This window comes from Camellia sinensis, chromosome 8 (genome assembly GCF_055761805.1).
Source record: "Camellia sinensis isolate YWXY chromosome 8, ASM5576180v1, whole genome shotgun sequence".
NCBI lineage: Eukaryota > Viridiplantae > Streptophyta > Magnoliopsida > Ericales > Theaceae > Camellia > Camellia sinensis.
Window position 1 is genome coordinate 122,868,099 of NC_138968.1, and position 12,810 is coordinate 122,880,908.

Consider the following 12,810-nt stretch of genomic DNA (forward strand, 5'->3'; position numbering starts at 1 on the left):
ATCTCAAACATAATCTGTATAGGGCTATAAATAAAGTACAAGAAGTTGACTTCTAAGAATCTAAATAAGGAAACAACCAAATTCTAGCCAACATAATTGATTACAGCTATACAACCTTTAATAAGGAAAGAATAACAGGCTGTTGTACAACTGTTATGCAGGCTTTATACGCCCTAAGAAGATCCATATTCCAACATTATCTTAGAGCTTTTATGCAACATTGTGAGCATGCCAAATTGTCTGATATACAAGGTCAAGAGTGTATGACTCTTTGGAGGCTCTCACTTGCCAAACCCTTGAACTTTATTGAGCCACAATTAAACACTCACTCAACCACTAGTTAACATCACGTGACAAAAATCCAAGCTCACACGCCAGTGAATTCCTTTTATTTTTTGATTGCCCACAAACTCGATATTCCGGAAGGAAGCCAAATGGCTAAAATTGGTATCCCACAAAGTTACGTGGATGCAAACTCATTTTACATGGACTCTTATATATTTCACAAAGTTCATGTATCTACTGGATATGACAAGAGTAAGAGTGTTGGATATGTGAAACCTGTACCCAATTAGACACATGAATCCTCAAATTTTTTATTCTGTCACATAACGCACCTCTCACAACCCCCAAAGCACCACTGTCACCCACTTCCCATAGTTCCACCATCACTTGCTGACCTTAGTCCTACAACCCCCAAATCAATGGGCAACAAAACCCCCATGTTTCTCTCTCTACACTAAGAAATAATACGTTCATAAAATGTTTGTAGCTGAGATGAGGATATGCTTAAACATATATTTGGTCGATGTAGAAAAGACAAAATAAAAAATGAATATATTTGTGAAATGGTAGGAGTAACATAAATTAAAGATGTTGAGTTGAGATAGACCATGCTAAGAAGAAGATGGTTTGGTCATACATAATGACGACATGTAGATGCAATAGTAAGGAAGAGTGTTGTAAATGAAAGTGTTTGGGAGGGGAAAACTTAAACTGACATGGAATGCAGTTGTAAAAAATTATATGGATATATTTAATTTAACAAAGCATATAGCCATTGATAGAACGAAATGGCCAGTAAAGAATTATGTAACTGACACCACCTAATTGAGACATTGTGGGTGTTTGGGAAGTGAGTTTTTATGTAATTTTTTTTAGTTGTAGGATATTATTGGAGAAAAAAATTTTGGTGTTTGGGAAGATAGTTGAGTTTTTTTGTGGTTGGATGTGATGTTTGTGAGAGAAAAAATGAAATGATTATGGGGTTGGATGTGATATTTTGTTTGGATTTGTTTTTTTTGGTTTTGCAAAAACTGTCTTTTAGTGGAAAAAATCAAAAAAAACCCCAAAAAAAATCTTGCCAAACACCGCCATTATGTGTAGTTTGGTTTGGTTTGGTTTATTTGTGCTGTACACCATTCTATTTCTTTAATGATTGTTTAGTTGAACTTATATATTTCATATTTTTTCCTAAGCCCCCCCAACCCGCAGGTTGGGTGGCTGGTGTACAAAGAATGAGTTGTTTTTTTCTTTTCCCCAAGAACTTACAGTGAAAAGGGAAGGAGTGAACTGTTTTTACCTTTTATTTATTTATTTATTTTTTATCTATGTCCTCCCCCGGCCAAGTTGTGATTAGTAATGGAGGACAATGCATTCATTGGGTGTTTGAAGATGTCAAAAATTTTAATATAGTTGACATTCTAATTACAGCTTTTTGCAATTTTTTCTCTGATGATCTCCTTAGTATTAATTTTTCACATGATTTGATGATTCATAGGTTGTTTGCTTCTGTTCTTTGGAGAAACCTAAGGAGGATGAGTTCTGTCTCGAGCTGTAAGCTTTCCTAAATCTTATCTATCATACAAATTTATTCTATATGTCTAATTATTCTGTTTATTATTTGTTATATAAACTTCTTTATGAATTTACTTAGGAAAAAAATATGATTACCCTTGTAAATTTTTTAGGTCAAAGCTTTACACTTATGATGATGTTGTTGAAAGACTAGCCCGCCATCTTGGCTTGGATGATCCGTCTAAAATAAGGCTTACATCTCATAACTGCTACTCTCAGCAACCTAAACCCCAGCCAATCAAGTATCGAGGAATGGATCATCTATCAGACATGCTGCTCCACTACAATCAGGTTGTAGTGTCACCCTTATTTAGACTTTTAGTTTACTTTTTATAGTTAGAATGACCACTGTTTTCTGATGGCTTAGTTTTTTCCCCTTGTGGACAGACTTCAGATATTCTCTACTATGAGGTATTGGATATCCCTCTTCCGGAACTGCAGGGCCTGAAAACTCTAAAAGTTGCTTTCCATCATGCTACCAAGGACGAAGTGAGTGTGAAATCGTAGCAGTCATTTCTTCATTATATGTTAGCTTTTTGTCTCTCATACAATCTTGATTTAACTATTTTCAGGTAGTAATATATACTATTAGATTACCAAAACAAAGCACTGTTGGAGATGTTATTAATGATCTTAAGGGGAAGGTAACCATTGCAACTTTCTTTGCTTTCTAACTTGTCATGTACTCCTTTTTTTCATGGAGATGTCTGTATTGATTGGACTGCAACAATATTTTTCGTACTTACTGTGCTAAAATTTACTTGTTCTTATTTGACAAGAATCCACTCACCGTAGTTCCTTATTTTGGAACAGGTTGAGCTGTCTCATCCAAATGTGGAATTTAGATTGCTTGAAGTTTTCTATCACAAGATCTACAAGGTATTAAGTAATGTTAAAGCTATTATTGTTACTTTCTGAAGCAAATTTGACACGTCATTGAAATGGGTATTAGATAATGTTGAAGCTATTACTGTTACTTCTTAAGCAAAGTTGGTGAGAGGTCATTGAAATGAATGCATCTTGACAGATGGTCTGTGGTTGATGCTGTCCTTTCTACGTTCAAGTTTTTCACTTTTTTTTTCTTTGTTTCTTTTTCTCTGAGCTGCAATTGCATGAAAATATGATTGGTGGATGGGGTTAAATCTTTTCAAAAACTAGTATATAACCAGAATCTTTTCAGAATCAATTTATAAATCTCAAATCACTTCCAAAACTCCTAACATTTCTGGGTTGATTTCTGGTGAGCTGTGAAATTATTATAGTGTTTACTGAGCACGAGCAATTATGTGTAGCTAGCACTACTTGCATCATCTGAGACCTTTTCTATGTTTTGTGATCTTATTCTGCACCATATACATTACTGATTTTCCCGCTTAATGAGAAGATTGAGAATATCAATGATCAGTACTGGACATTACGTGCAGAGGAGGTAATCAATTTTTTTTTTCTTAGCTGGTTTATTCATGTGGCATTAAGTTCCTTGTGTTTCCTGTTTATACAAATTTTCTGCAAAAATGATTTTCTAATATTTGTAAAGGTGCTTCCTGCATCTTGATTGTTTGTTTTCTCGACTAACTAGTTATTTAGGTCTATGTTTGGGCTTGGGTAAGAGTGTCGGATGCAGGTATGTATCTAAGTGTCTAATTCATTTAATTCTTATGTCCAAGATATGGGGACATGGAAAATATTCATAAATTTTAATACACTTTTATTTTCTAGGGTAAAATGATGCTTATAAGATGTCAGAGAGAATTTCATGCATAAGTTGGAGGTTTTGTGCTTGGCTTTCTGTTGGACTCGAAATATGCTTGCTAGGTGAATGTCTAACTACACATGTCAGAACATATTCCATATTTTTACCCAAGTGTCGAGTGTCTGACACGGGTACTTAATGCTGTTAGAAGAATCCATGTAAGATAGATTTAGGTCAACACTAAACTTGAAAGAAACCATGCTTTTGATGAACAGCTTGGGCTGTCGGGTAATGCTGAGCTGATTGAGACAATACTCTAGCCTTCATTGGGGCAGCTTGTGCTTTTGTGTTTCCAATAACTATCTAGGAGCTACATGCATTCCATTCAATTTTGATTGTAAGGAATATTTAGGATCATTCTAATTATAGTAGCTGTATCTCTTAATTTTCAAAATCTGTAATTGATAGATACTAATTTACAACAATTGGTTCTTCAAAGTTGATGGTAGCTTTACTTTTCATTCTCCTTTGTCCTTTTCTTTCCTCTCCTTTTTTATGTTATTTTTCCTTCTCAATTTCATTCATTTCTTATATTTTCAATTTGTTCCAGTTTTTCTTTCTTTTCTGTCTTCTTTTTAGGTGTCATGTTGATTATTTCAGTGTAAGTTACACTGACCTCCCTCAAATTTTAGAGATAATACAACAAGCCCCACTAGTTTATGAAAATTACTCTATACTTCCCATCCATTAACAAAGACCCTAAATGTGTTAACTGAAGTGATTAATTTACTTTTTTACCCTTAAATGTTTTGTATTTTAAGTGGCATTAATGTCAAATGACAAAATTGTCCTCTTCTGAACTGGTCAGTTTACTTAATTACCCTGCATTATATCTATTTTATTTCTTCCTCCATTTCATGAGCCTGCCGCCACCATCCCCCTTCCTCATCACCTGTAATTTCTCTTTTATCATTCCTTCACCTTCGTTTCTTCCCTCATTTATTTTCATTCTCTTTTCTTACGACTCTGCAAAACTAGCCAAATGCCACTAGCCACAACCACCAAAGGCCACCAATCGCTACCATCGCCAACCAGACCACTAGCAACCACCTCTTTCTTTCTTTCTTCCAGCTCATCTGTCTCTTCCTACTCTTAAACAACAAACAACCACAATTCTCATTGGATATAGAGAGAGTGAGAGTGAAGCCACCACAAGCATCATGCCTAAGACCAGTGCTAACGCTTCTGTGATCCCCTTCTCTCGCTTTTCCCCATCTTGGCTCCAACACTTCTGGGGTTTTTTTGATCTACTCTTTCAGGGTTTTATATGGTTTTGGGATTTGGGAACAAGCTCAACGATGGAAAGCCTTCAACGAAATGGTGGTAAGAGCTTTCAGGTAGGACATGTTGCTGGATTCATGGCTCACAAGGGTATGAGAAAAATATGCGTTGGTGCTTATACCAGGGGCAAGAGCTAGCGGAATGTTTGTGAAGTTGTTAAAAAATAAATTATTCTCCGAGAATATGTAATTTACAGAATATAAAAACATATATTACATACAGACAGATTAACAAACAGAAATAGATCATGTAGTTTTTCCCTTAACAGAATAATAAATAAAATACAGAACTTACAACTTTCTTGAGTATCAAACTTAGAACCAATTCTGTGATTGAGGCCAGTGTTTGAACACTGTGTCTTTAAGACAGAAATTCGTCCTCTCCTAGGTGCTCGAGAATAACGGACGTCCTGCCTCCAGGATTCAACAATCACCCCAAACAGATGCAGCACTGCAAACTGAATGTACAGCGAACCAGAATGTATTATCAAACTCTCACAATATGCAAAGATGAAGAAGGATCGAAGCAGAGAAAAAAGGAGAAGACTGAACACGGGTTTTTAAGTTATATCCCAAAGGAATGGAGGGTTGATATATATAGGCTTTGAGAAGTGCCTATTCCGGAATAGAAGACTGTTGTGAAGAACAGCCACCAAGTTGGAGACGCGACTGTTGGAGAGGAAGAGAAGTTACAACCGAATATTTTTTAAATTCAAAAATTCAGATTTCGAATTTTCCTGCAGAAAATTATTTGAAAAAATTCAAATAATCTTGGTGCAAAAAATAAAGGACGGCCTAGACCCAAACCCACACCCGCGCCCGCCCCGACGGACGGCGGCGGCGCGCGCGTGTGGTGATGGTTTTGGGTTTGTCCATAACTCCTCCTCCTACAAAACTTGGGTACCCCTTGGGGCCCAACCCAAGGTCTCTAACTTAGAGCTTATAAACACTATGAAACTCTTCTAAGTTTCCTATGTGGGACAAGGTTTTGGATACCAACTCAAAGGAACCACACAAAACATTTTTCATGTTTATGAGGCTCACTTCGGTATCAATTTCTCATTCACTCGTAAATGGTTTCGACCACCTGAGTATATATTCTTGTTCACCACATGGCAAGGAACGTATTGCCACTCGGACCCACCCAAACCGAGGTGTGGGACCTACATTAAATAAAGCTTAAAGTTACCGGAAATTAATGGTTATAAACCATTTTTTCTCTAACAATCCCCCACATGAATGAAATTGAAAACGAATATGCAACAACATGCAGACACTGAGAGTACAAAACTGAAAATATCCTGCAAAGGATAGGTAGCTTTTGGCTTTGAACCTTCCCTTGTGAAAAACGATCGGGTTTACTGGCTGATTAGTGAACATGATGTCTTGAACTATTCTGCCAGAAGTGTAAACCAAGACAACAGTCTGTCACACAGTTTTATTTCCTTACACAATCTGGTTCTATCGGTTGTGCCCATTTTGGCCCTGGACAATACCTGGTTTTCATGAGTGCTCTAGAGAATTCAGCCTTTTACCAATTCTCATTGAACCGGCCCAGTTCACACTCATATAGGTGATTTTCATTAAGAGTATTCTGCTATACCCCACTTGGATTTCCAAGATATGAATATCATTAAAAGCAAAAGCTTAACCTGATTAGCGCTGCAGACATCACTATGTCATCATAGGAAAGGGTAGGAAAATTTTTCCCTTAGTGATACTAATGAGTCACACATAATTCGGTTGTCCCTTTGAACCTAGATTTTGGGATCTCCAGTCAGCTAGGTTGGGTTGCCATTAAGGCGACTCTTTAGTTAAAGGCTTTAAGCCCATTCCCCTCGATGATCTTAAAACTTGCTCTCTGGTCAAACCTTTGGTTAATGGATCCGCGATATTATCTTTTGACCTTATGTACTCAATGGAGATCACTCCATTTGAGAGCAGTTGCCTAACAGTATTATGTCTACGTCGAATATGACGAGACTTACCGTTATACATATTATTTTGTGCTCTTGCCATTGCTGCTTGACTATCACAATGAATGCAAATGGCTGGCACAGGTTTTGGCCACATTGGGATATCCTCTAGAAATTGACGTAGCCACTCTCCTTCTTCACTTGCTTTATCTAAAGCAATAAATTCGGATTCCATTGTGGACCTTGCAATGCATGTCTGTTTGGATGACTTCCATGAGACTGCTGCACCTCCCAAGGTAAAGACATAACCACTGGTAGACTTAGAGTCTTTAGTGTCTGAGATCCAATTAGCGTCACTATAACCTTCTAATACTGCTGGATATCTCATATAGTTCAGCCCATAGTTTCGAGTATACTTTAGATATCTAAGTACCCTAACTACTGCTGTCCAGTGGTCTGTTCCTGGATTGCTTGTATACCTACTTAATCTGCTAACTGCATATGCTAAATCTGGACGAGTGCAGTTCATGAGGTACATTAAGCTTCCGATGATCCGGGAGTATTCTACTTGTGATATACCTTCACCCATATTCTTCATCAAATGAAGATTAGCATCTATAGGGGTCTTAGCGAGACGATCGTCATGCTTGTTAAATTTCTCAAGTATTTTATCAACATAATGTCCTTGAGACAAGGTATATCCTTCAGATGTCTTTGTAATTTTTATTCCAAGTATAACATCTGCTATTCCCATATCTTTCATGTCAAACTTAGAGTTCAACATTTTCTTGGTAGCTTTGATCATTTCATTATTACTACCAAGGATGAGCATATCATCTACATATAGGCAAACAATGACATATCCCTTTTCTGTGTTTCTCACATAAACACACTTATCACATTCATTTATTTTAAATTCATTTGACATCATTACATTGTCAAATTTTTCATGCCATTGTTTGGGTGCTTGTTTTAGACCGTAAAGAGACTTCACAAGTTTACACACTTTTGTCTTTTGCCCTGGAACCACGAACCCTTCTGGTTGTTCCATGTAAATTTCCTCGTTCAGATCGCCATTCAAGAATGCAGTCTTAACATCCATTTGATGGATCTCAAGATTATTCAAAGCTGCAATAGCTATTAACATTCGAATAGACGTTATTCTTGTTACAGGTGAGTAAGTATCAAAATAATCTACTCCTTCAGTTTGCCTGTAACCTTTAACTACAAGTCTCGCCTTGTATTTATCAATTGAACCATCCGGCTTCATCTTCCTTTTAAAAATCCACTTGTAACCAAGAGGCTTACAGCCTGGTGGAAGATCTACCAATTCCCATGTATGATTTTGCAGGATTGATTCAATTTCACTATTGATAGCTTCTTTCCAGGAAGGAGCTTCAGGAGTAGACATTGCTTCTTTGAAAGTTCGAGGCTCCTCTTCCAGTAAGTATGTTAAGAAATCAGGACCGAAAGATTTTTCTGTCCTAGCTCTTTTACTTCGTCTAGGTTCCTCCTCGATTTTTTCCTCTGGGTTTTCCTCAACTTGCCTTTGATCATTGTCAAAAGCAGCATCAAATGTCCTTTTAGGCTCTTGTGTCAATTTACAAGGAAACACATTTTCAAAGAATGATGCATTCCTAGACTCGATAATTGTATTGACATGAATCTCTGTGTTCTCACTTTTATGTACCAAAAATCGATAGGCACTACTGTTGTTTGCATATCCTATGAAAATACAATCAACAGTCTTGGGTCCAATTTTAACCCTTTTCGGTTCTGGTACTGCCACTTTAGCCAAACACCCCCACACTTTCAAGTATTTGTAGGAAGGCTTTCGACCTTTCCACAGTTCATAGGGTGTTTTATGAGACTTCTTATGAGGAATTTTATTGAGAATATAATTAGCGGAAAGAATAGCTTCCCCCCACAAGTTCTGAGGTAACCCTGAACTTATTAACATGGCATTCATCATTTCTTTTAAAGTACGATTTTTCCGCTCAGCAACTCCATTTTGCTGAGGTGTATAAGGTGCAGCGGTTTGATGTATTATTCCTAATTGTGAACATAAGTCACCAAAGGGTGCTTTATATTCACCACCTCTGTCACTCCTTATAGCCTTTATTTTCTTGCCAAGTTGATTCTCAACCTCAGCCTTAAATTCTTTGAATTTTTCTAAGGCTTCATCTTTGCTTCGCAACAAGTATACATAGCAGTACCGAGTGCTATCATCAATAAAGGTGATGAAATATTTTTTCCCTCCTCGTGTTTGAACAAATTTCAAATCACATATATCACAATGGATTAGATCCAGAGGTTCAGTATTTCTCTCCATTGACTTAAAAGATGCCTTAGTCAATTTAGATTCAACACATACTTCACACTTATGATTTGCATCAATATAAAATTTAGGTAGATATTCTAAGTTAATTAACCTACGCAAGGTACCATAATTAACATGTCCTAATCTACCATGCCACATATATAAAGACTCAACAAAGTAAGCAGAAGATGTGTTATTCTTATTAGAAATAGGAACCACTGTCATTACATTTAGTTTAAAGAGCCCATCGCTCAAGTACCCTTTCCCCACATACACCCCATTTTTAGTGAGTACAAATTTGTCAGATTCAAACACAAGGCGAAACCCGTTCTTGCTCAACAATGATCCAGATACTAGGTTCTTTCGAATATCTGGTACATGCAGCACTTCTTTCAAAGTAAGCTCTTTGCCTGATGTCATCTTGAGTACTACTTGTCCTTTGCCTTCAACCTTGGAGGTAGAAGAATTGCCCATGTAAAGTTGTTCCTCGTTATCCACCACCTGATATGTGGAGAACATCTTTTTCTCAGAGCAAATGTGACGTGTAGCACCTGTGTCCACCCACCATGTTTTGGGGTTGCTTACCAAATTCACTTCAGACACCATTCCGGACACATGTAATCCCGAAATCATTGCACAAAGATTTTCCTCCTCTGTTATGTTGGCTTGAGCAGGTTTCTTTTTCATGGTTCGTTGAGTCCGACGCTTATAACAATCTTTGGCACGATGTCCTTGCTTGTTACACACATAGCATTTGCCTGTGAAGTTTTGAATTTCACTTGTCTTTGAACCAGAGCTACGTTTTGAACTCTCACCAGGATACTTCCTCTTCTTATTGTTGTGCTTAGGCTTCTGTTCCACCACATTAGCCTTAGCCTCCATCAGATTACGCCCACTTTTCTTTTCAGACCCACGGTTGTCTTTTTCAATCCTTAACCGAACAATCAAGTCCTCCAGTGACATCTCTTTGCGTTTGTGCTTTAGATAATTCTTGAAATCCTTCCAAGACAGCGGTAATTTCTCAATCATAGCTGCTACCTGAAAAGACTCACTCAGAGACATACCTTCTGCATGAATTTCATGCAAGATAAGTTGTAGATCTTGGACTTGACTGATCACCGTCTTGGAATCCACCATCTTAAAATCCAGGAAGCGACCAACAACAAATTTCTTTGTTCCTGCATCTTCCGTCTTATATTTGTGATCCAAGGAATCCCACAACGTTTTTGCTGTCTTGATTGGACTATACACATTGTAAAGTGTGTTGTCCAATCCATTAAGGATATAGTTCCTGCAGAGAAAGTCTGCATGTTTCCATGCATCTACTGCAGCGACAACTTGCGCATCACTCTCATCCTCTTTCAGAGTTGGCGCATCTTCTCGTAAAAACCTTGCCAAATTCAGGGTGGTTAAATAAAATAACATCTTTTGTTGCCACCTTTTAAAATCGGTACCACTGAATTTTTCAGGTTTTTCCCCATGGTTCACTGGAACATGTCCATGACCCGGGCCATGAGTCAAAGTCGGCGTAACAACCGGAATAGAAACCACCGGTGGAGGCACGATGGGATTAGGAGTAACAATAGTACCCTCAGTTGCCATTTTTTCTGATTAATAAAATTAAACAGAAATTTACTTTCCAATAGAATAAATAATCTAACAAAATTCTAGAACAAAATATTCTATAGAAAAATAAACAACTAAATAAATATGAGGAGAACAAGAATATAAAAAACTTTGTAGAATCAAACAAAATAAACAGTATAAACTAAATCAAACAAACAAACTGTTTTAAGAGAATCAAATTCAATTGACCAAATTAATTATCTTATCAAATTAATCAATTAAAATGACCAACTGTTTATAAGACTAAATAAAACAATAAATTAATGAGTCAAACTACAATGTGCTATATGTAGGAAAACAAAAAAAAAACAGTATACAATTAATCTTCCTTTAAAACACAGTATATGCTATAGGCAAATTACAATCATGCTCCATGAATCCATATAATTGAATAACCACATACAGCAACACTGTTAAATTCTTTAAACCCAAAAAAGGGAAAAACAGTAGTCTAATAATGCAATGAACCAAAAAACCAAAGACCAAACATACTGCTCATGAATTAAAAAACATCTTATTCAACACACATGGCATGTGAAAAACTACCAGGGCATTCATGAAATCAAGAATAAAATATTTTATACAATAAGTAGTGCAAAATATGAATATTTTATTATTCAAAAGAATTTCATTTAAATCGGAAGTTCTGTCAAACCAGTAAAAGATCAACCCAGAATTTTATTTAAAAACAGGGCATGTGAACATGTTCTACAACAGCAGTGCATGTGATAAAATGCTTTGGTACTAATGAAATGCTATCAAAATATTATCATGCACCAGATGAATCTACACACAGACAACTTATTATTCTGTCTGGAATATAAACACAATCTGCAAATTAGTTTTTATATATAAAAAAAAAAAAAAAAACCGAAGAATACCAACTGGATTATTCAGTTAATTAGATTTTTAAAATGAAGACCATTTATACAGGATTTACAAAGGTAAAACCGTAACCAAACGTAGTATATAATTTCTGTCTTAAACTGTTAAAAAATAAATTATTCTCCGAGAATATGTAATTTACAGAATATAAAAACATATATTACATACAGACAGATTAACAAACAGAAATAGATCATGTAGTTTTTCCCTTAACAGAATAATAAATAAAATACAGAACTTACAACTTTCTTGAGTATCAAACTTAGAACCAATTCTGTGATTGAGGCCAGTGTTTGAACACTGTGTCTTTAAGACAGAAATTCGTCCTCTCCTAGGTGCTCGAGAATAACGGACGTCCTGCCTCCAGGATTCAACAATCACCCCAAACAGATGCAGCACTGCAAACTGAATGTACAGCGAACCAGAATGTATTATCAAACTCTCACAATATGCAAAGATGAAGAAGGATCGAAGCAGAGAAAAAAGGAGAAGACTGAACACGGGTTTTTAAGTTATATCCCAAAGGAATGGAGGGTTGATATATATAGGCTTTGAGAAGTGCCTATTCCGGAATAGAAGACTGTTGTGAAGAACAGCCACCAAGTTGGAGACGCGACTGTTGGAGAGGAAGAGAAGTTACAACCGAATATTTTTTAAATTCAAAAATTCAGATTTCGAATTTTCCTGCAGAAAATTATTTGAAAAAATTCAAATAATCTTGGTGCAAAAAATAAAGGATGGCCTAGACCCAAACCCACACCCGCGCCCGCCCCGACGGACGGCGGCGGCGCGCGCGTGTGGTGATGGTTTTGGGTTTGTCCATAACTCCTCCTCCTACAAAACTTGGGTACCCCTTGGGGCCCAACCCAAGGTCTCTAACTTAGAGCTTATAAACACTATGAAACTCTTCTAAGTTTCCTATGTGGGACAAGGTTTTGGATACCAACTCAAAGGAACCACACAAAACATTTTTCATGTTTATGAGGCTCACTTCGGTATCAATTTCTCATTCACTCGTAAATGGTTTCGACCACCTGAGTATATATTCTTGTTCACCACATGGCAAGGAACGTATTGCCACTCGGACCCACCCAAACCGAGGTATGGGACCTACATTAAATAAAGCTTAAAGTTACCGGAAATTAATGGTTATAAACCATTTTTTCTCTAACA

General features: G+C 36.7%; 1 protein-coding gene across 6 annotated transcripts in view; it reads left to right on the forward strand.

Annotated features, from left to right (window-relative positions):
* LOC114317448 (ubiquitin C-terminal hydrolase 13) overlaps positions 1–12,810 on the forward strand; it is a 39,157-nt gene that overhangs the window by 24,065 nt on the left and 2,282 nt on the right. For 2 of the 6 annotated variants that reach the window (XM_082883338.1, XM_082883334.1), the window contains exons 6-11: positions 1,781–1,836; positions 1,971–2,148; positions 2,245–2,346; positions 2,430–2,501; positions 2,671–2,735; positions 3,220–3,286. In XM_082883338.1, the coding sequence (XP_082739464.1) occupies positions 1,781–1,836; positions 1,971–2,148; positions 2,245–2,346; positions 2,430–2,501; positions 2,671–2,735; positions 3,220–3,286 (540 nt within the window). Of the gene's footprint in view, positions 1–1,780; positions 1,837–1,970; positions 2,149–2,244; positions 2,347–2,429; positions 2,502–2,670; positions 2,737–3,219; positions 3,287–3,444; positions 3,673–12,810 lie in introns of all 6 variants that reach the window. The other 4 variants (XM_082883335.1, XM_082883339.1, XR_014338149.1 and 1 more) reach the window with 3 other exon arrangements.